Below are 21,914 nucleotides of genomic sequence, written 5' to 3'. Positions count from 1 at the left end.
AGGAAGAAAACTCCACAAAGGGTCTCACGCTTCATTTAATCTGTAGAACAGTACAGACTCTTCATCTTAAGATATAAATTATTTATAACGTTACAGGACAAGCGGCGACTCCAACAATTTAAAAACTAGGTAAGTCTACCTGGTGTTAACTTCTGGCAACAGTCCTCCCAATCTGTTTTTTTTAAAGTCATCCCTGCCCACGTTTCAGTAGACGTGCACCATGCCGTAGAGGAATGTCCAGAACAGGACGTAGGTGAAGAGGCCTCCAATGAGACCTCCTGTAAAGAGAGGTCTTCGCGACTTAAAATATTTGTTCCACCTCCTTCCCGCCTTGAGAATTAAGAGCAGGGAGAGCAGGATGGAGGCCAGCAGGTAGAAGATGAAGCCGTAGAGGCCGGTGAGGCCGAGGATGCCGGCCGTGGCCCCAGACAGCGCCGACACCGAGGTCCGGCAGTAATCCAGGACGGCGGCGTTGCCCCGCACAGCGGCCTCGCTGATGAACGGCGGCCCCTCCCGCTTGGCCACCACAGCGGCCATCGCACCCGCCCGGGCTCGGCCTCTGCTTTCTCGTGGAGCAACGCGGGGCTGCGGAGAGAACCAAGTTACAGGTGGCGCCCGGAGCGTGGCGACTTGGGTTCGCGCCGCCCCTCCCCCTGGGGCTGCGGAGACCTCGCACCCCTCAGTCTCGGACCTTCGAAAAACGCTGAAAAGGCTGAGGGCTCGGGGTTGCTGGCGGCACATCTGCATTTCCCACCCAGACTCGCCCAGTTACCTGGAAGCCGGCGGCGGACGCAGTAGTTCGGCGCTCCCTCAGACAGCCCGTAGGACGGATTCCCGCGGCGCCATCTTGCACTGGAGGATGCTGGGACGGCCCAGCCTGCGCAGTCGCCAGGAACTCGCACCCGCCCTCTGGCGCATGCGCCACGGGCGCCCTGAGCACGCTCCACCCCTCTCTCCGCTTTTCTATGCGCGCGCTGGGACTTCCGAAAGCCCGAGAGCGCTCCGGCCGGTGATTGGCTGGAGCGTCGTTAACTATTCATGAGCGGGCGGGCCGGGCTGGTTGGCCTTTGTTAACTAGAGAGGGCGAGGCCTTAGGGATTTTCGCTGCGGGCTTCACTGAGCGGTGTTTGGTAACCAGATTGGGGTCGAGATGTCCTACGTCCCGGGCCAGCCGGTCACCGCCGTGGTGGTGAGTGGTCTCGCGCGGGCTCCTCCTCGTCTTGGCTTGACCCCACTTTGCAGATAGGTAAACTGACACCTCAAACACGTTGACAAAGCGTCGAGCCCGGGTCTCCTGCAAACCCGCAGCTAGAGCTCTGGTTCTCGCTTTGCCGGAGCGGAGCCGCGGTCTTACCCAGCCATGCAGCAGAGATGGCTGGGACCCAAGCGCCTCCTGAGGAGCCGGGGTCGAGGCCAGACCCCGCGCACCAACGCCGCCGCGTTGGGCTCCTCTTAGCCGGCCGGGGCAGGGAAGATTGAGGAGAAAGGCCCCTGCTGTGGGAGTCTGGGAAAGCGCCCACTTCCCGGATCTGTGTCCCCAGCCGGGCAGCCGCGGGTGGCGGGCGCCGGCCCCGACGTCCATGAGTCGCAGCCTCTGGAATGAGGAAGTGCTTCCTCCACTCCAGCCGGCGCCGCCGCCCAGAGGGAGACTTGCGGGGTGGAGGTGGTCGGGGCCAACATAGCTGCCCCTCCCCCCCTCCCCTGCGGCCTTTCCTTCTCGGACCCATCGCCGCCCGGTCCAGAGTGAAGGCTCATACAACTGGTTCGATCCTGCTCCGAACGTTCCCTGGAACCCCAGCCCTTGGGGCAAAGTCCAGGTCCCCTACCTGGCACTTGGGGCCTGAGGAGACCTTTTGGGGTCAGCTCAGGCCCCTGTCTCCTCCCTTGGCTGGTCTTGGGTGCCAAGTGTTATTAGAATAGGCAAAGTGAGGCTGGGACATTAGACCCAGATACCAATGCCACAGCTGGATGGGGCCTGGAGGCCCACTCTGTGGCTAAGGTGGGGAAATTGAGTCCCAGAGAGAAGTCTGGTCATGCTCAGTCGTGTGAAGAAGTCCTCAGGAAGGAGCCAGGTCTCTGAGAAGAAATGCCTGCTGGGTAGGGCACGGGTCAGGTGGAAGTCCTAGTCCTGGGGCCCTGGGACTGGCTGCAGTATCTCAGATGGGCGTGTTGGGCACTCCTGCAGTCAGGTGGCGTGACCAGGGAGCCACTGATAAAGCTGACACGTGAGGGTCAGCTTAGAGCACCAGCTCAGGCCTGGGCTAGGAGGAAACATCGTTGGACCTGCTGACAGCTGTCCTCAGCTTCACCCTGGCTGCACCAGCCTGCCTTTTCCAGCTCTCTAGCTGCCCCAGAGAGAAGGAGTCATGTTTGCTCCTTAGCTGGAAAAAAGGGGCGCAGGTGGGGAACCAGAGAGGGGCAGTAACCTGCCTGACCTCACCCAGCAAGGCAGTGACGGGGCCTTGTCTCCCAGTCCTAAAGCCTGTACTTCTTTCTGATCTTAAGGGTGAGTCAAAGGTGCGCAAAGGTGTGTGTCAGAGGAGGCAGAGGCAGGCCTGGAGGAGCGCACACGTTTGCACATGAAGGACCTAGGTCCAGTGGGCCTCAGGTGTCACGCTTCCCGCAACCCCCTTACTGCAGGTCATGACTGGTCCCCGGGCCTTCCTCAAAATTCTAGGACCATGACCTTCCCATTCTTCTCACACTAGGAACATGTCTGAATACGGTGGGTGGGGTCTGGCCTCTCCCTCTTGTGTCTTGGATCGGGGATGGGGGTGGAAGAAGCTCCTTCCTACCCTGTGCCCTCTCCCATGTAGTTAACATTTTGAGAATGTTAAAATCATTTTGGCCTCTCCTCTGAACTCTGGCTCCATAGGCCTGTCTACCCTCTGGACACCTGCCTGGATGGCTCCTGGCTCTCCAGCTCAACATGCTCCTTCTCATCTCGGGTCCCCATCTGGGAGATGGTTGTGTTCAGCCAGGCCAGGTGGCCAGCCAGGAGCTCGCCTTGGCTCCTTTCGGCCATGAACAGTCTGGAGCCTGTTGATCTCACTTCCTAAGTAGCTCATGTACCCTGGTCTCCACATACCACCTCTGTGAGACATCTGTTCCCGTACCGACTGCCTGAGTGGTCATTCTAGCATCACACCTGACCATGATCTACCATCAGGCCCGACTCCAGCCCTACTCCCCAATTTCTGAGAGCTCCAGTGGGCCTAGAATCAAGGTCAGGTGGCCAAAATCCTGGTCAGCCCAATGCCTGGTGCTCCTTTGTGAAGCCCCTCAAGTCCAGATCAAGTCACCTTTTGCTTTGTGTTTTTCTTCTTTCTGTTAAAACTGTCAACTTTTGGGGTGGGGCAGTCGGTCTGGCTCCCAGCATCTGGGGACTGGAGGGTGGCTGCTGAGGTCTTTGAAAGCAGCTTGGCACAGATGGGGCCCACAACCTGAGTATGGTGGGAGAGCCCTAGGCACCTCCTCCACCTCCTCCACTGCACAAGAGCAGGGCCTGGGGCTTAGGGAGACACCCCCTCCCTCTGGGCCAGTCTCCTGGGCCTGCACTCCCCAGCCTTCCTGACCTGGGCTCGGCCTCATCTCACCTCCCAGTTCCGGTCCTGCACTGTACACTCCGGTCTCATGGACGTGTATCCATAGCAACTTCAAGCCTCTGTTCCTGTTTCTTTGGCCATGACAGCCTTCCTCCTTTCTGTGCAAGTTTGATCTCTGCTTTTCCCGAGCATCTCCGGGCTTGCCCTTGACAGGGCTGGCTCAGCAATCCGAGCTGCCTCAGCAGTGTGCCTGCATATTATTTTCAGGGCCTGACCTCTCCTGCCCTGTGTGGTCCCTCCCCTGGGACATAGGCCCTTCTTCAGAGCAGCCAAAGCACCCTGGTTCTTGGGCCAGGAGGGGCTTAGCATGTGTTGAGAAGGCTGGTGCCTGAGACAGAGGGAGCTGGGAGAGGTTGGGACTGAGGGTTGTGTGGGTGGGTTGATGTGGCTGAGTTATGAGTCTCAACCCCCCAGCCCGCCAGGCTGGTGACCAGCTGGATTCCTGAAGGAGGCCCTGGGCCCCACCCCCGTGGCATGGCTCTGAGCCTGAGGCTGCTGCAGGGGACACAGACCGCATTTGCTCTCCATACCTACTCATCCCCAACTCATTTTTTATCTTTGCCAGCAAAGAGTTGAAATTCACAAGTTGCGTCAAGGTGAGAACTTAATCCTGGGCTTCAGCATTGGAGGTGGAATTGACCAGGATCCCTCCCAGAATCCTTTCTCAGAAGATAAGACGGACAAGGTGAGGAGGACTAGGGTCTGGGGACCTCTCTGTGGGGCACAGAGGCCTGAGATGGTAGGTCTCTGCTTCCTGGGCTTTTGTGGAAGGAGCAGACCTCATCTCTCTCAAACGTCCTCTCTAAGAAGGTCCAAGAAATGATCTGGTGGGAATAAGTAGGGGTGGGCCTCCCAGCCCTCCCAGCACTAGGAAGCCCTGCTCAGACAGAGCCCAGGAGGCTAGCAGCAGGGGCTGTAGCATCCATGGGGCTGTTCTACTTCCCCCTTGGCTGTTCGACACAGCTTGTGCTGGGGGATACTGGGTGCGGGACAGACAGACGGCTAGGAGTATGCCATGCTGGGCTTTGCTCTGTGGATAAGAGGCCAGTGCAGTGACCCCAGTGCTTGACTTGGGCTGTCTCTTTCCAGGGCATTTACGTCACACGGGTATCCGAAGGAGGCCCTGCGGAAATTGCTGGGCTGCAGATTGGGGACAAGATCATGCAGGTAACAGATGTCCCAAAGGAGGAAAACAAGGTTTGGGCCAGAGGGTCTAAAGCACTTGGGGGGGGGGGGCAGGGCTGCCCCTGCCTGCCTCCCTGGGCACCTGGGAGAATCACCGAAGTCGTTTTGGAGCCCATACTGGCGTCGCCCCCAGAGGAAGCTGGCTCTCCGCTGTGTTTGCGTGTGAGAGGTGCTTGGCATCCCCCAGCCCAGGCACGTCAGCTCGGGAGACCCAGGCCTCCCAAAGCCCGTCCTACTTTCCGATCCCAGAAGGTGGCAAGCTGAGGTGGGCTGTGTTCTCTCCCTGGGCCAGGTGAACGGCTGGGACATGACCATGGTCACACACGACCAGGCCCGGAAGCGGCTCACCAAGCGCTCGGAGGAGGTGGTGCGTCTGCTGGTGACGCGGCAGTCGCTGCAGAAGGCCGTGCAGCAGTCCATGCTGTCCTAGCAGCCGCCGGGGCCCCTGACTCATGCCTGCCCGCCCTTTGTACAGCGACACTACTTCCACGCTCTGTCTGCCCCTCGTCCTGGCTTCTGCTCGTTGCTGGACCCCCGCCTAGAAGGGCAAGAGCTGGTCCCAGAGGCCTGACCTGCCTTCCCCTCTCCCACCATGGGCCCGAAGCTCTGGGACCAGCTCTCTCCCTTGGACACTGAGGATTGGAAACAAGGGCCTGGAGCCGAGATGGAGTCAGTCCCCAATCTGTGACCAAGGCTTGGCCCCCAGACCCTGCTGCCGGGCCACAGCAGGCGAGCAGGGGGCCCCCCTTCCTGAGAACACCATGTAGCTGGGAAACACAGGGCTGGGCACTGCCCCCCGTGTCTTGGCTCTGCAGTGCCTGTGCCCCATCCTTTTCCCTGTGTTTCCCAGCGGGGATTCGACTCACTACCAGAGACACTATGAAGGTTTGTCCGGATGGAAGCCAGGCAGGCTCGCAGCTCACCCCGTTGCACTCCCACCCCCCAAGGGGTGCGGGCCTCCCCAGGGTTCACCTACTTACAGGATTCAGATGAGGTTTGAGGCTGACATTTCAGGGCAGTTCTCAGGATTGCCATTTTCCTCTATGCCTTTGGGTTTAACGTTTGTATTTTTTTAATCACAACTTTGATACAAAGTGTTTTTATCGTACTCTTTGAAGATGCCAGTTCAACTTTCGAATTCGGCTAATTCACATCTGGGAATTACTCTTAGCAAGGGAACCAGCCTTGCTTTGGTTACTGTGGAAATGGGGCAGTAGGAAGCCACCCCACGTCTTGTGCCCAATAAACAGTGCTGGAATTCATTCATCAGAGGTCTTTGCTGAGACATGAGGTAGGGATATTTGGGGGTGAATTGTGAGAGAGCTTTGGTTGTGAGGCTGGCTGACTTGGCCCCTGCTGCTCTGGACAAAGCCCAACTATCCCCAAGGCCGCTGACGCTGTGCTTGCCCAGGGCCGCCCGCGTGGGAACGTCTGGGAGTACCTTCACTGGAACTGGGCCAGGAACCCCCAACTTCCCTCGCGTAACCTAGCCTCAGCTCCTATTGGGGAGGGACCTCATGGACACCAAGGGAGAACATCCACCCACCAAGACTCTTAAGAGCATTCAGTTTAGCACAGCCAGAGATGCAGCCCCAAATGTTTCCAGGGGCTGTGACCTGAGGAGATGGGGGGAGCTGGGGAGCACTGAGGCCTTTGCTTGGCCCAGCACTGGCTGCATTACCAGCTCTGGGAATTGTTGCCACTCATGGACCCACCTAGCACTGCCAAGTCAGATTTTTGCAATCTCCCACCTTTAAAGTGTGGTACCCAATCACAGACTGGGTGGACCAAATAAAACAGGCGTGTGGGCTTGGTCAGGCTGCAGTTTCTGCTTTAGGGAAACAAGATCCTAAGTTCTTTGATACTTATACCTGGCTAGACGATCTGGAAGACTTCCTCCCCCACCCTTCCCCCACGTGCCCTTAAAGACCTCATCCAACCCGTGCTCACAACCACAGCCTGAGTGCCATGCCCTTGGTAATGCAGACAGGGTCCCTGCGGGACCTACCTGGCCCTGAGCAGGTAAGCATCTTGTGCCACCCAACAGAGCTCCCCTGATGAAATGCCGGGTCGGCACGCAGCCACCTTGGAATCAGCAAACTTCAAAATCCCACACATTTCCTTACACGAGTGACTGAGGCTGTCTCCCTAAGCCCCAAGGACTTGGTTCTGAAGCCAACACCCCTGCCTCCTGCATCTGGCAAATGCTCAGTGTGCAGAGGAAATGAATCAGGTTTAATTAAGGACAGAAGCCCCTCATGTTGATCTCGTGGTTAACAACTACGAGAGTGGACTGACAAGCTCATGGCATGTACAAGGCACGTCCTGGGACCCTCCCCTCCCCTCCTCCAAAGGAAGGACAACTGCTTGGAGTGGGAAAGGAGGGGCTTTGGGATCAGGTGGGGCCCATAAGGAATGTGTAAGTTGGTCTTAAGTCCTTATCTGAGGCTCCTGAATAGCCACAAATTGGTGAGTCTCAGGTAGGGGTCTGGGGAGGGAAGGGGGCCTGCCCTCCCCGTCAGGGGAGCTGTTTTCACCACGTGGCAAGTCTAACAGGCGCCTAAGGCACAGACTGGTGTGTGTGTGTGTCCTGTACTCCAGACTCAGGGTAAGGAGCAGTTGGAGGGGCTTGGGGCCTGACTATGGGTAAGTGGAGATAGGCAGCAGCAGAAGAAAGTAAGCCACTCACTTCCAAAACATCCCTTTGAAAAATCCAAAAGGGTCGTTAGTGTGATAAGGATCCAGAGAGTGTTGGATGTGAGCCTGGTTCTGAACCAATCTGTTGGGTACCTCAAGGCTCAGAAATACTGTTTCTTTACCAGAGCCTGGCCTGGGCCACCTGTGATTGCAGTCGTGAAAGTGGGTTTACGTAGAATTGAGTGTCAGGACAGTGAGCACTCAGAGAATGCAGCCTTCAGAGGAGGTACCCAAGGCCTAACCCCAAAGTCCTAGCCCCCCTGCCACCAGCACCAGCACCTCAGGTCTGTTGGCCACGGCACCTGGCTGCTTGGTCTCTGAACACAGCAGTGGCAGCAAAGCACCCTTGGCTCTCCCAGCTGCAAGGTCAGTCCTTCAAGCTGCTTCCAGAAACACTCGTTGCTTGGGGCCAGGCCTTTGGCTCCAAGCTCAGTGCTCAATCCTGCCTGGGACGGCTGCCAGAAGCCCTGCGTGCTGCCTGAAGCCTTGAAGAAAATAGAGATGCAGCATCAAGATGCAGGAGGGCCAGATGCCTGGCCAGCAAAGCCTGGGAGGGGCTGAGACCTCTGGGGAGTCTGGGAGGGGCCGCCAGTGGTCTGGCCATTAATCTCGGCACACAGTCAGGTGCCTATCCCAGAGGTAGGTTCCTCCCTGGCCTGTAAGAGTCCTGGACGAAAGCAGGCTGGTTCAAGTTCAAGGAGTTTGGCCCTGAGGAAGAGTGCTTCTCCACATGGAGCCAGCCCGGCACTCCAGACGGCTTTTTCAGCCTTCCTAGTGGAAACTTGCCCACCAGGGCCCAGGGCCTGGGCTGTTTCCGCTGGGTCCCTGGGAGCTAGTTCAGCTGGTCATACCCTGGTTTCTTTCTGTACAAGCAGAAATGCTGGATGAAGAAGACAACATCGAAGAAGATGGAGAAGATGCCGAGGCCAAACTTGGTCGGGTCTCCAAAGATCAGCGTCCACTGGTCTGTTAGCAGCCAGAAGGGATGGGATTGGTTTTGGTTTTAGGTTGGCAGCCCCTGAAGCAGCTGGAGCACGTGGGGCTGTGGGGGTGGGGGGGCGGGGTGCCCATCTGCCCAGGAAACCACAAATCCTCTAGCTGCCAAAGCCAGAGGTAAGCCTCACCTTGGGGGCTGGGACTGGCTAGGATTCCCCGCATGGGGGAGGGGTGGTTTCCAGGAAGCCTGGCCCCGCCCTGTGCCTCTAGCTGCCTGCCGGCTGACTCACCGTTGTTGTAGGATTGGAGGAACATCTGCAGGAGGCTGAAGCTGCCCCCAGTGAAGTCCAGAAGCACGTTGCCAATGCTCCAGCCCTCGGTGCTTTTGTAGTAAAAGTTCAAGTAGGCCTGGGCCGGACAGACAGATGGAGGGCGGTGAGGGGGCTGAGTGGCGGCCTCCTGCACCTCGTGACCGCGCTCCAAACAACAGCGGCTCTCATTCCTCCCACTCATGCGCTTGGACCTCAGCTCCAAAAACAGTGACCTTTGGGCTCCGACAAGCCTCGACTGAGGGCACGGTTTGGGCGGGTCCTGGGGTCTCCTCTGCGTGCTCAGCAAACAGCCCTCCTCCTCCTTCCCTTGCACCTCCCAAACTCCGGCAGAGGGATGGGGAGCTGCTGCCTCTCCATCTTCTTCAGCCCTCCTTATCCTGGCTTCCCAGCAACTCTGATTTTTCTACTCACCTTCAAATGGAGAGTCTCCCCAAACTCAGCCTGGACTGGATTCATGTTGAGCTTATGAACATGGCCTGGGAGTCTGATGGCCTGGTTTGGAATCCCAGCTCCACCATCGGAGGAGCTATGTTACCCTTGCAGAGTGACTTGAGTTCTCCCAGCCTTAGTCTCCCCATCTGCAGAGTGGACTTAACTCCCTCCTCAGCCCTGGTTGGGCTCTAGGGCCTCCACCTCGGGCTTCCCAGGTCCAGCCCACTTGCACATCGCCCCTCTTCCTGCTGCCAGTGCCCTCTGGGCTTCTCTGACCGTTGACCTCCCTTCCCACCACCCGGGGGGACGGCTTGGCCTCTGTAGTGGTCTTCTCCCAGTTAGCCACCTGTCAGTTCCCCTTCTTTGCCCTCTCCCACCCTCTTCTGTATTTGCTGCCACCTCTCCAGTCCTGGACGGTTCCAAACATCTCTAACTGGGGCTCCTGCCTCCCAGGTTTCCCAGGCCCAAGCCTCCCCACGCTCAGGGACTGAGGCCCCACTTCCCCCAAAACCATCCCCCGACTCTGAAGCCACCTTCCCAAGCGCCCTGGGACCTGGTCCTGCCTTCCTAGCTTCACAGTGCTCCGCCGGCAGGGTCTTCTGTGCCTGTGCCTTTGTGCAGGCTGCCCCGGCCTGGAGCACCCCTTCTCTCTTGTCCACAGAACGGAGTCCTGCTCATCCTTAAGCGGATGGCTCTGTTTCCACGCCCTCCAGGGTACTGGCCCTGACCCTGGCCAAAATGCTCTCCTTCCTGGGCCCACGGAACACAAGCTTCCCTGTGCTGGGAAGGCGAGTTAAAGGCAAGGGCCTAGATTCAGCCTGCAGTTAGCAGTTCTTCTACACCTGACCCTCTCCCGGGCCATTCCGCCTGTGGGGCAAGCTGTGTTTGACTCTTAGGCTGTGTCTGACCCAGCTCTGAAGAGGACTGTTTGAGTGCTCGAGGGAGGGTGCTGAGGGCTCACAACGAGGACCCTGAATGGTGGCGGGTTCCCCCCCCCACCTCATCTTCCTGGTACCCTGCTGTGGCCCATCAGGGTCATCAGTTGGTGGTAATGGGTGGTGGTGGTAGGGTGGGGGGGCAAAGCTGAAGTCATTAGAAAGGTGGGGCTGGAGAGAGATGGGAGTGACTTGCACAACCCTTGACTCTCAGAGCTGAGCATGAGTCAAAGAAGCGGCCACTGACTTCCCCGTGGGATTCCCGGCCCCTGGGAAGAGCAGGTACTGGTCACAGCCGGTTTTCTGTGAGGCCCCACTCCTGCTGGGCTTGCCGGCCTCCTCCCTGTAGCTTTCCATCCACATCTCACCCCGGCCAGAAGCTGCCCCAAGGGAGCCGGGTCCAGGGTCTGTGTCTCATCCCTCTCACGCTAACGGCCAGACCCTGGAGGTACCTGTGGAAAAGGCGGGCAGACCCTGGAGGTACCTGTGGAAAATACTTGACCAGCGTCACTGCCAGCTTGATGTAGGAGAAGCAGAAGAGAAACTGCAGCCACGTGGTGGCCCTGACCGCGGCCATGATCAGGGTGATGAATGTGAAGAGCCAGGAGAGCACGAGGAAGCCGACGGCCAGCCAGGACACCCGCTGGTTGCCTCGCTGAGGATGAGACAGGGCAGGGGAAGGGATGGGCGGGGTGCAGAGAGCCCAGCACCAACTGCACCTTGTCACTATCAGGGTCTCTGGTTCCCTCCTCTTGGACCTGAAAAGCCCGTTTGCTTCCTGTTCCCATGTTGCAGAGCGGGGTCCCTCTCAGAGCCCACCAGGAGTGAAGGGTGCTAGGGACATGGCTCCCATCACGCTGGAGGCCTGGCACCTCATCTTGGCCCAGGCTCCTTCCATGACCCCAGGGAGCCTGATTGGCTCTGGAATCTCTTTCCCAAAAGCAGGCCTCCCTCATCTAACCTTCTCAGCAAAGGGTAAGAAAACCTAGAAGATTCGTGAAGGTGGGGGCCAAGCAGCTCTGGCCGGCCTTGTGTGTGGGAAGAGAACTCCCCAAGGGAAGTGGTGCACCCACAGGGAAGTGAAAGGAAACAGTAGCATCAGCGATGCCCTGAAATACGCACTAACTCACGACGTCCTTCCCTGCTGAGACAGCAGACGGCCCTCCAGCAGCACAGCCGTGCCCGGGCTCCTCAGCCTGGCCCCCAGAGCCCCCCAGGGCCTCTCCTGCTCCCTCCACCGCCATCCTGGCCACCCCATCTGCTCGCAGTCCCTCTCGCTGCTCCCTGGCCTTCACAGTTCTGTCAGCCGGCTGGGGTGCCCCACCCTGGCCCTCTTCCGCATTGCCATGGGAACTTCACTCATCCCTCGGACCACAACTCAGTGCCCTCTTTCCCCCTCCTCCCTGGCTGAGTCGTGGGGCCCACGAGCTACCTGTGCTCTCCCTGCCCGCTCAGCTCTCAGCCTGCTGGGTCATCACTGTCTCTGTCTGTGTCCCTCACCCCAGACCTGGGGCGGCCTGAGGACTTGGGCTTACGGGGTGTTCCCTGTGCCCAGCAATGGGGTCTGGATAATAGGCCAGCAGATGTGAGTGAACGGACACATTTCCCTTCTGGGGGTTTCCATGTCTCCTGTAAAACGGCAGGTATGGGCAGCAGGTGCTGCCGGGTGTTGGCCTGGGCAGCGCAGGCTGCGGCGGGTGCCAGGGTCACTGCTCACCTCGTACAGGAAGCACTGCACCACGATAACCAGGGTGAGGGCGACCGCGTGCAGGCTGAAGAAGACGTCATTAATGTCCACAGGGTTCACGCCATTGGGGTATTTGAGGAGAAACTGCTCCTGTTTGGGAGTGGGGAGAAGCTGGGGGGTGAGGGGTGGCCAGACCACCGGACAGCTTGGACTGGGCTGCGGGGGTGAGCAGGGCCGTACCTTGATGGAGGGCACCCAGAAGAGGCCGATGTTGAACACGCTGTAGGCCACGAAGCCCATCAGGTTCAGGGCCACGAAGTCAAAGCTCAGACCCACGACACTGAGGAGGGGGGCGGGGGGACGGGGAGACAAAGCAGAGCAGGGGGTGAGACTGGGGGCCGCCGGGGGCTGGAAGGGACAGAGCTCCCAGCACACAGGAAGGAGGGCCTGGCTCCCTCAAGGAGAGCACAGTCCTCAGGTCCCTTTCCATGCCACCCCCAATGCCACCGAACCCCACCCTCCTGGGATTGTCTGGAGGCTTCCTGCAGAGAGGAAGCACCCCCCTCCCTGGTTCCCAGCTCAGCAGCCCCTCAGAGGCCCACGTTCCTTGGTGGCCTAGGTGTCCTTGGTGCATGACGCCTGGGCCCTTGTCTTTTTTTGCGGTACGCAGGCCTCTCACTGTTGTGGCCTCTCCCGTTGCGGAGCACAGGCTCTGGAGGCGCAGGCCCAGCGGCCATGGCTCACGGGCCCAGTCGCTCCACGGCACGTGGGATCCTCCCGGACTGGGGCACGAACCCGTGTCCCCTGCATCGGCAGGCGGACTCTCAACCACTGCGCCACCAGGGAAGCCCTGGGCCCTTGTCTTTAAAATCAAGGTGGGCCGGTTTTCGTCTCTGAGGCCGAAGGATCCAACTCCTGCACAGGGGCACAACTTGACACTAATTCCTCCAGGGCTCCGTGGACCAGGAGCCCAGCAGATTCAGGTGGGCTCCTCCCACCCAGCCCCTTCTCCACTTCCACTGAGAAGCCCCATTTTGTTGCTTTCGCAGGGAGGGCCTGAATTGCACAAGAGACCAAATGCCCAGCACTGCAAGTCCTACACAGGCGCTTAGAACTTTCACATCAGACCACTTTTAAGAAAGGACAGGAAAAAAGAAGAGCAGAGGGGTAAGTCAGAACCCAGGCTGCCCACAGCCTCGTTGGAACACCCATCCTGCCGGCCCCAGGTGAAGCTGCACGTGAAGCTCCGTGGGTTACCTCTTCCGCCTCCAGTTGGCGATCCCCTGCGGGTAGAAGGAGACGGACCAGGCCACAAAGTAGATCCAGCCGATCACCTGGTTTATGATGCTGACGACATTGCTGTGGATCACGGAGAAGAGTATCCTTGGGCTGGAGAGAATGTGGGGACCAGGATGAGCTGGGGCTGGACTTCCGGAGGAAACCCCACGTGCCAGCACCATCCCCCTTCTCATCATTTAGGGCCCACACGGGCAGAGGCCAGCCTACCTGGTCTGGTTGGAGTGATTTCCGTGCAGATAAGTGGTAACTTGTCCAACATTTTGAGACGTCACTTGAAAAGAGGAATTTGTCACGCCGGGAGGGACCACAACCTGTTAGGAAAACTGAATCAGGTCCAGCGCCCCGTAGTTATTGGGACCCCAGCTCCAGGCCATGCACTAGGGAATGGAGGGACAGGTCACACACAGCCCCTGCCTTCTAGGAGCTTCCTAACAGTAGGGAGAAATGTTGGACTAATCGGCCAGCTGGAACCCCCATACATCAGCGTCAGACTCCCCTGGCTTATCTCTGAGGGATGGTGGGAGGGCCCTCTTCGTCTCACTAGCCATTCGATCTCGGGCAAGCTATTTGAGCTCTGATCTCGGTTTGCTTATCTGTAAAAGGGGAACACAAGTGTCTACCTTACAGGGCTGCTCTGAACGACATAATGTCCATAAAGCTTACGGCACCAAGCCTGACACGCAGCAAGCTGTGAAGTGGTTACCATCACTACTACCCTACGATGACTGCTATTACCTCTACTTCCGTTACTACGGACGGCTCTTCCAGATCCACAGAGGGATGTCTGCCCCACGCCCAGCCTGGCTGCCAAGCGACAAACAGAAGAGGTGCACACACCAGACGCCCGGCAGGGAGAACATCCTTACCTTCATTTCTGCCCAATATTCATAGAAAGCTCTGCTCCAAGAAACAGTACTTGGAGGCCTACCTGCAACTTCTGACCTCCCAATCATGCTTCCTGATGCTCTCAAATCCCGAGTGTGGCAGGGAGTGGGATGATACCTTTACTGAACCACACTGTCCCCCATCTCTTTGTTCCCTGGATGACGCTTCAGGCCCCGCCTTCCAGCCATGTTGTGGGCACCGTGAGGATGCGGCTCACTGGATGGCAGTGGCTTCTTCAGGGACCCTTGAACACTGTCTTTCTGCTCTTATCCCCAGAAATCAGGGGGCTTTGGCAGGACAATTGAAACGGTGTAAGTGGCTGCTGCAAAGCCTGGGATCCAGTTCGTGGCCAATGTCTCGTGAGCTACGTCTTCATGACATGTACTACTCTTGGCTCTTTTACTTTCCCATCCTCATTTGTTCTTATTTTTAGCAGATTTTCCTGGCAACTGTTGTTTGCATATTTCTAAGTGGCCATCAGGTCCCTTGTAGAACTAGGTAAGAGGAAAATCTTCCAATTGGAAATTAACTGATACAAGGCAGAATGAAATCATAACAACTGCTTTTAATTTTTTTATTAATTAATTTTTATTTTTGGCTGCGTTGGGTCTTCGTTGCTGGACGTGGGCTTTCTCTAGTTGTGTCGACGGCCTTCTCACTGTGGTGGCTTCTCTTGTTGCAGAGCACGGGTTCTAGGCGTGCAGGCTTCAGTAGTTGTGGCACGTGGGCTTAGTTGCTCCGTGGCATGTGGGATCTTCTCGGACCAGGGCTCGAACCTGTGTCCCCTGCATTGGCAGGTGGATTCCTAACCACTGCGCCACCAGGGAAGTCCTGCTTTTAATTTTTTTAATCAATAAACTTTATCTTTTAGAGCAGTTTTAGGTCCACAGCAAAATTTATTGCTATCTTTTTTCTGAGCGCTTTCTTTCTGTGAGCCAGCTGCAATCCTAGACATTTCATACTTGCTACTGCTTTTAATCCTCACAGCCCTGTCAAGGAGACATTATTAACCTTCTGTCCACAGATGAGGAAACTGAGATGTGTTGGGGTGATGTACCTCACCTGTGGTTCACAGCGCAGGCTCCTAGACCGCCTGCCTGACCCCCAAGTTCTACCCAGTGGTTTCCAAAAGCACAGGGAGTAGACAGGAGTAGTTAGAGAAAGGGATGGGTCAAGGAGGCATAAGCCTGGAAGAGTGGGTTGGTGCCCAGATAGGTCATTCTACAAATGGATCTGCCACCATTACGCTAAAAAAAATAAAAATAAAAAAATTGAACTAGGGACTTCCCTGGTGGCGCAGTGGTTAAGAACCTGCTAACGCGGGGGACACGGGTTCAAACCTTGGTCCGGGAAGTCCCACATGCCATGGAGCAACTAAGGCCGTTCACCGCAAGTACTGAGCCTGCGCTCTAGAGCCCGCGCACCACAACTACTGAAGCCCACGTGCCTAGAGCCCGTGCTCCACAACAAGAGAAGCCACCGCAATGAGAAGCCCGCACACCACAACGAAGAGTAGCCCCCGCTCGCCACAACTAGGGAAAGCCTGTGCACAGCAGTGAAGACCCAACGCAGCCAAAAATAAATAAACAAATAAATAAAATTAAATTCTTAAGAAAAAAATGAACTATAACATAAGTGCAGAAAAGTGCACCCAGCACCCAGATCAAGAAATGGAACGTTTCCAGACCCCAGAAGCTGTGTTCTGTTCCCTTTTGGTCACCGCTGATCCCAAAAGGAAACTACTATTTTTTTTTTTTTTTTTACTATAGGAGTTTTTTATTTATTTATTTGTACAGGAGTTCTTATTAGTTATCTATTTTATACATATTAGTGTGTACATGTCAATCGCAATTCATCCCCCCACCCCCGCCCCCACTTTCCCCCCTTGGTGTCCATGTTTGTTCTCTACATGTGTGTCTCTATTTCTGCTTTGCAAACTGGTTGGGAAACCACTCTTCTAACACCATAGATTTGCTTTGTCTGTGTTTGCACTTTAATCATACAGTCCAGGCTTTTTTTTTTTTTTTTTTTGGCTTAATGTTATGCTTGATTTTCACTTATTTTTATTTATTTATTTATTTAAATTTTTTATTTTATTATTATTTTTTTTGCGGTACGCGGGCCTCTCACTGTTGTGGCCTCTCCCGTTGCGGAGCACAGGCTCCAGACGCGCAGGCTCAGCGGCCATGGCTCACGGGCCCAGCCGCTCTGCGGCATGTGAGATCTTCCCGGACCGGGGCACGAACCCGTGTCCCCTGCATCGGCAGGCGGACTCTCAACCACTGTGCCACCAGGGAAGCCCTCACTTATTTTTAAAAGATTAATCTTTCCCTTAGATGTTTGGCCCTTAAACTAAGTGATCAGCGTCCTTTCCTCAGAGTCTAAATTTGATCTGTGGATCAAGCCAGACTTCTGAGGGCTAAATACCACAACCTGCTCTTAGAACCAACGGCTTTTCTTACCCTGCAGCAGGCCTCATATCCCGGGGCAGGAGGGGGAAGTTGTGGGAAATGGCCCTGTCTATGAGATGAGACTCCCCTCTCACTCAGGTCCTTTAGGTAGACGCTCTTTATCTGATCATGAGTCAATACTGTTTGCTTGCTAGGAGGCTCAGAGCTGATTTGCAGCTCATTTCTACGACCACACAGGGCCTCATGCTGAGCCTCACAGCTATCAATTTCATCCCTGTGTTCATCTTGTCTGGTTTCTTTTTTCCCCCTACTGATTTGTTTTAAAATCAGGTTGACTGGTAATTGGCTCAAAACCTTGGTAAGGTGGAAGCAGGGTATGTATTAACAGATAAATGTATAAAGACTATAAATAGTCATCACTATTATATCAGACAGCCTCTGGGCCTCTGGCACTGGTTTTTGGAAATAACACTCATCCAATGGGATCTCAGAACAGTGCTTTGCAAACTTTAATGTGGACCCAAATCATCTGGGGAATCTTGCTTATATGCAGATTTTTAATCAGTAGGTCTGGGATAGGGCATTTCTAAAAAGTTTTAGCGGGGAGGGATAAATTAGGAGTTTGGGATTAACATATACACACTATTATATATAAAATAGATAACCAACAAGGACCTACTGTGTAACACAGGGAATTACATTCAGTATTTTGTAAGAACCTATAAGGGAAAAGAATCTGAAAAAGAATATATACATAAAAGAATATATATACATATGTGTATGTATAACTGAAACACTTTGCTGTACACCTGAAACTAACATAACATTGTAAATCAGCTATACTTCAATTAAAAAGAAAATAGGGGCTTCCCTGGTGGTGCAGTGGTTAAGAGTCCGCCTGCCGATGCAGGGGACGCGGGTTCGTGCCCCGGTCCGGGAGGATCCCACATGCCGCGGAGCGGCTGGACCCGTGAGCCATGGCCACTGAGGCTGTGCGTCCGGAGCCTGTGCTCCGCAACGCGAGAGGCCACAACAGCGAGAGGCCTGCGTACAGCAAAAAAAAAAAAAGAAAAGAAAAGATTTTAAAGCAGAGACAATGCTCCTAGTCTGTCGATGCTCTTTTAGCAGCAACGTCTTAAAAAACCATCTTAAGAATTTCTTCTACATTCTCAGAACCATTTCTGCCTCAGATTTCTTACCATCACCTTCCTAATTCCATCTGCATAGCATAAAAAGCCCATCCTCAAAGAGACTAACAAAGCCCAAATCTGAGATTTCTAGAATAATAGGACAGGGGCAGCCCATGGTATAAAAACAAGGTGGCCTATTTACACAAGCACTTAGTTAAAATGTGTTTTGTTATCCAGTAGTTTTCTGCCCATCAGTTATGATTCATTACTTACTTCATCAGGGAGCTGAAGGATAGTAATGTTTTTTGAACGAAATGTGATTTCAAAAGTGATCACCAAGGTTGCATTTAAAGGACGCCTGTGGAGGACAAGAGTCTGGTTACTGCTGAGAAGCTGTACTCTGTGAGATCTCAACCAGCCCTCTGGATTTCACAGCAGGCCTGTCATTTCTCAAGCAATTAGGGTGAGGCACTGCTATGTGCCTGGCCCTGGGGGGGTTGAGAGGTGGGGTCCCTGTGGCCAGTGAGAACACGAGAAGGTGGGAAACTGGCTGTGAATGCCACATGAGGTGTCCAGAGGCCGACAGGACCATGGCATCTGCTCTGGTGGGAAAGGCTTCTGAGAAGGGTCAGGTGGAGGGAGCAGCAACCCCAGAAAGCAGTGAGATATGTCTGAGTGGGAGCAGCCCATAGGGACCTCAAGTCTGGGCTTAGAGGCCTGGAGTTAATTTGAAAGGCGGTGGAAAGCCGCTTAAGGATTCTGCAGAGGGGAGAGTTGTGCTGAGGGGGTGATGTGTCAGATTCACAAGGTGTCGATGTGCAGAAATGGCAGGATCTGGGGATGGAATGCGGGTCTGTTAGGGAGCCTTGGTCCCAAAGCTTTGGTTTGAGATCAGACATCCCGGGAGAGGTGAGGAAAAGGGAGAAGGGTAAAGAGAAAAAAAATCTTCCCAGATCTTCATCTTGGGGAATCCTCATGGCTGGGAGGCAAGAGTTGGACAAAGCACGGAAGGATACAGAGGAGGTAAGCTCCTGGCACGGTCTGGACTAGGTCGGCACCCTCGTGCAGGAACCAGCAGAGGGCAGCTAGAGAGACTCTCAGACAAGCCTCAGCAGGAGCGCTGCACAGTGGGATCCACCCAATGCAGATGCAGTTGGATGTGATCTCAGAAGCACTGCCAAGCGACCTAGCTCCTCGCCCCCAACCTCCAGGGCTCTCTTCAAATATTTCGAACCTTGGAAAGGACTACTTGGAAGTCTGGCATCAACTGCTCGTCACTCAAGGACTCTCCTCAGCTGGGGAAAAGGCTCACGTGTCATCCTCCTCCCGCTGGAAGCAAGGATTCAGCGGTTGGGGAGAGAGAGACTTTGGGACCTCGGTCTGCAGCCTAGGGCCGCTGCCTTTCTTTCCCTGGCTCGTCTTAAAGTGAAGAGGCAAGGGCATCACACTTAAAATATGAACAGACTGAGCCGGGGGTCAGCCCTGACCCAGCTGTGGGGCGAACGAGCTGGGCTGAGGACAAAGCTGGGCCTGGGAACTTACGGGAGGGAGATGCTGACGTTGGTGGAGCTTCCATTTTCCAGCTTCACGGTGGGAGGAACAGAGAAGTTGACCGTGGACTCTGCAATGACCCAAATCAGTGGCATGAGTCATGAGGTCAGAGAACTCAGGCCCACTGAGACGCTGGGAGGAGGGCTCCTGACACTTGAACTTGCGAAGTCTGATTTATAACCACCTCTATCCCCTAGGCAAAGACTCTGAGATTCTGAGGGGCTAAGTAAGTGATGGGACTGGAAATGTCCTTGTTATGCTCTCTCCCCTCCTGCTGCCAGAAACAGAGGGAGACACAGGCCTGAGGAGGAGATGCTGTAGCTTCCTCCTCTCCCACCGATGAGCTCTGAGGGTCTGTAGGAGTCACCCAGAAATAGAAACCATGGAGCCCCAAAACTGGTCCCAGTGTTTTGGCGCAACTGGCCCAAAGGAAATCAAGCCACAATCTGGGACTGGAACATGTGGGCTTAAACCACCTCTTCAGATGGAAAGCACAATGGCTTCCTCTGTTCATGGAGCTAAACTGGCCCTGCATAACTGGTCCTGTCCCGTTCTGTAGTCTCAGAGAGACACCTGGGGCCCAGCTAACCTGTTTCTAAAGAACCGCCTTTGGGCTCCTGTACAAACCCAGCTCACCCCATTCATTGATCCCCTTCTGGAGGCTGACTCTGCTGGGGATGCGGGAGAGACTGGTGAACAGTACACAGTTTCACTATGGGAGATTTCTTCTTGGCATTAAGATGCTAACTCAGGAGGTAGACAGATAGGCCTCGGGGGTGAGGGAGGAAGCAGGTTTGGGAAGCCAAACACTCCAGGGCAGCTTGGCCACAGACCAGGAGTGAATTAGCTTCTCTCTGACCTCTTCGTATGTTCTTTGGGCGGCCCCGGCACCCAGGGTGTTCCCAATGCCCCAGGCACGCGTCTACTTCACCTCCCTCACCTGAGGGCCTTCGCAGCCTAAGGTGTGATCATGAACATAGACGGGGCTGGGAAGGGGGTCCACAGGGGAAAGCAGGTGCTCAGTTTGATGAAGATGGTCCTTGTGTGGGCAGTGGATACAGGTGGGGCCCAGGTCTCCCTCTCCCTCCAGGTCTCCCCAGACCCCTCAAAGGCAGAGACGAAGAACTGAAATTTTAGATGCTCAGGTTGGAAGGAAACTTAAAAGTTCCCTAATTCAACCTCCACTGTCTGAGCCCCTTCTCAGTCCTCCTCCCTAGTAGTTTCTCTTCCTCTGTCCGGACACCTCGGTGGGAGTGGGAGAGGGGGGGCGGAGAGTAACCTCATCTCCTCCAAGGGAACCTGCCAGCCTGAAACTTGCACTCCGGGGCCTGGCTCTGTGACCCGGGACCTCTCAGACCCCACCTGAGCCGCCTTGTCCAGGCTGGCCTGCAGGTGGATGCAGATGCAGGCTCTGGCCCATGCCTGCAAGTCTCCAAGCTGATTCCCACAGTCAGTTGCAGTCCCCACCCTGGCCCTTGGGAGGCCAAGCTGCTCAGAGCAGAGTAGGATGGTCCCCACCCACCACCCCCTCCTTAGGTGTATCTTTGGGGCCTGGAGGCAGCTCTGCCCCTCCTTGTTCACACTCACCTCTCTCATACCAGCCCGAGGCTCTGTTCTGGGCTGCACAGCTGAGGTAGGAGGACTTAAAGGTCCCTGCTGTTACTTTCTACCTAGAGCCTGAGGACCACATCAGATAAGCAAGACCCTGCCCAGGACAGGGATACTGAAAGTGATGCCAGGTAGCCACCCACATTCTGGGTCCCTTGGGGCTCTGCTGGGACTGTGGTCAGGGTGAGTGGGAGATCCACATGGCCTTAACTCTTCCAGACTTTGCATTTTAAAAGAGGAGGTTGTGAGCTCTCAGAGAAACAGGTCAGGGTTCAACCACTTCCCCTCACTTAGCCCCAAGGAAGATGGCAGCGCTCAGCAGCTGAGAGACTGGGCTCTGGGTCACACAGTTCCCTCCTGGCTCTGTCACTTCCTAGCTGTGACCGAGAGTAACGTACTTAACCTCCCTGAGCCTCCATTTCCTCACCTGTGAAATGGAGAGCACAGCACTCCCTCCCTCCCAGGGGCACTGTGAAGATAAAGCGTGGTGACGTCTGTGATGCAATTTCCACACAGCCTGAGTGCGAACTAATTGCTGGTGACTATTCTTATCATCATGTAAACCCTGCAGGACATTTTTTAGCCCAAGATGGGAGGCAGTTAGGAAGCTGGCATCATATCATATCCTGGGAAAGCATGTTTTAAAGTTTGCCCCAGGGCAGGAGTCTCTGGACACCACATCCGAATAACCAAGTGAGTCTTGGTGAGACTACCTGAAGGTTCCCCCAAGGAGAGTCTCTGCATTTTAAAAACTAATCCTTATTGGCACATCTCCCACTATGCCTCCCACCCCACGCCAGCCACTCTGCTGTACTGTGAACTCCCATTCTCAAATTACTATAACAGTGAGAGACGGGCAACGTGATCCCTATTTCGGATAGAAGAAAGTGGAGAAACCCATGAGGGCAAGTGTCCTGCTCACACAGCTCAGAAACGGTAGAGGCAAGATTTAAACCTAGGCCAGCCTGGTCCAGAGCGCAGGTCCTTGCCACTAGGTGGCAGCACCTCAAGATTCCACCCAAAGAAGTCAGGGGCAAAAAACTCCGAAGGCAAATGATCTCATCATGGGTCCTCTAACACCACTCCCGAAAGCAGAGACAAGTTTGGGAGAGACTTCTACCCTCTCTGGGCCTAAGTCAGCCCTCTGTATGATCGAGTGGTGGCAGTTGGATTTGTTCTTCTTTCCTAGGGCAATGCATTAGCATGACTAATGGAGCTTTA

The 21,914-nt window shown here is 55.4% G+C and overlaps 3 protein-coding genes across 4 annotated transcripts in view; 1 reads left to right on the top strand and 2 right to left on the bottom strand.

Annotated features, from left to right (window-relative positions):
• On the bottom strand, positions 1-919 carry EMC6 (ER membrane protein complex subunit 6). The gene is made up of 2 exons (XM_059998758.1): positions 773-919; positions 1-585 (listed from the first exon to the last, which is right to left on the bottom strand). Exon 2 carries the CDS (start codon positions 535-537, stop codon positions 205-207), a length of 333 nt encoding a protein of 110 aa, XP_059854741.1. The 5' UTR covers positions 538-585; positions 773-919; the 3' UTR covers positions 1-204.
• A 135-nt stretch (positions 920-1,054) lies between these two features.
• Positions 1,055-6,052, top strand: TAX1BP3 (Tax1 binding protein 3). The gene is made up of 4 exons (XM_059996887.1): positions 1,055-1,189; positions 4,171-4,290; positions 4,695-4,772; positions 5,083-6,052. Exons 1-4 carry the CDS (start codon positions 1,151-1,153, stop codon positions 5,218-5,220), a joined length of 375 nt encoding a protein of 124 aa, XP_059852870.1. The 5' UTR covers positions 1,055-1,150; the 3' UTR covers positions 5,221-6,052.
• Positions 6,053-7,004: 952 nt separating this feature from the next.
• CTNS (cystinosin, lysosomal cystine transporter) overlaps positions 7,005-21,914 on the bottom strand; it is a 20,568-nt gene continuing 5,658 nt past the window's right edge. For both annotated transcript variants that reach the window (XM_059996886.1, XM_059996885.1), the window contains exons 3-11: positions 19,077-19,155; positions 17,808-17,892; positions 13,316-13,419; positions 13,067-13,198; positions 12,050-12,149; positions 11,840-11,959; positions 10,607-10,777; positions 8,714-8,831; positions 7,005-8,453 (exon numbers count right to left, since the gene is read on the bottom strand). In XM_059996886.1, the coding sequence (XP_059852869.1) occupies positions 8,320-8,453; positions 8,714-8,831; positions 10,607-10,777; positions 11,840-11,959; positions 12,050-12,149; positions 13,067-13,198; positions 13,316-13,419; positions 17,808-17,892; positions 19,077-19,155 (1,043 nt within the window). In that variant the 3' untranslated portion in view covers positions 7,005-8,319. The remainder of the gene's footprint in view (positions 8,454-8,713; positions 8,832-10,606; positions 10,778-11,839; positions 11,960-12,049; positions 12,150-13,066; positions 13,199-13,315; positions 13,420-17,807; positions 17,893-19,076; positions 19,156-21,914) is intronic.

Source organism: Delphinus delphis, chromosome 19 (genome assembly GCF_949987515.2).
Source record: "Delphinus delphis chromosome 19, mDelDel1.2, whole genome shotgun sequence".
In the NCBI taxonomy this organism is placed as follows: Eukaryota; Metazoa; Chordata; class Mammalia; order Artiodactyla; family Delphinidae; genus Delphinus; species Delphinus delphis.
Note: the sequence above shows the minus strand (reverse complement) of the source record. Positions and strands in the feature narration are given on the sequence as shown.

Bases quoted from the DNA above. Each gene is read 5' to 3' on its own strand.
- EMC6 (XM_059998758.1), bottom strand. From the start codon at position 537: ATGGCCGCTGTGGTGGCCAAGCGGGAGGGGCCGCCGTTCATCAGCGAG.
- TAX1BP3 (XM_059996887.1), top strand. From the start codon at position 1,151: ATGTCCTACGTCCCGGGCCAGCCGGTCACCGCCGTGGTG. The intron at 1,190-4,170 runs GTGAGTGGTCTC...TATCTTTGCCAG, and splicing joins AGCCGGTCACCGCCGTGGTG to CAAAGAGTTGAAATTCACAA. The intron at 4,773-5,082 runs GTAACAGATGTC...TCCCTGGGCCAG, and splicing joins TTGGGGACAAGATCATGCAG to GTGAACGGCTGGGACATGAC.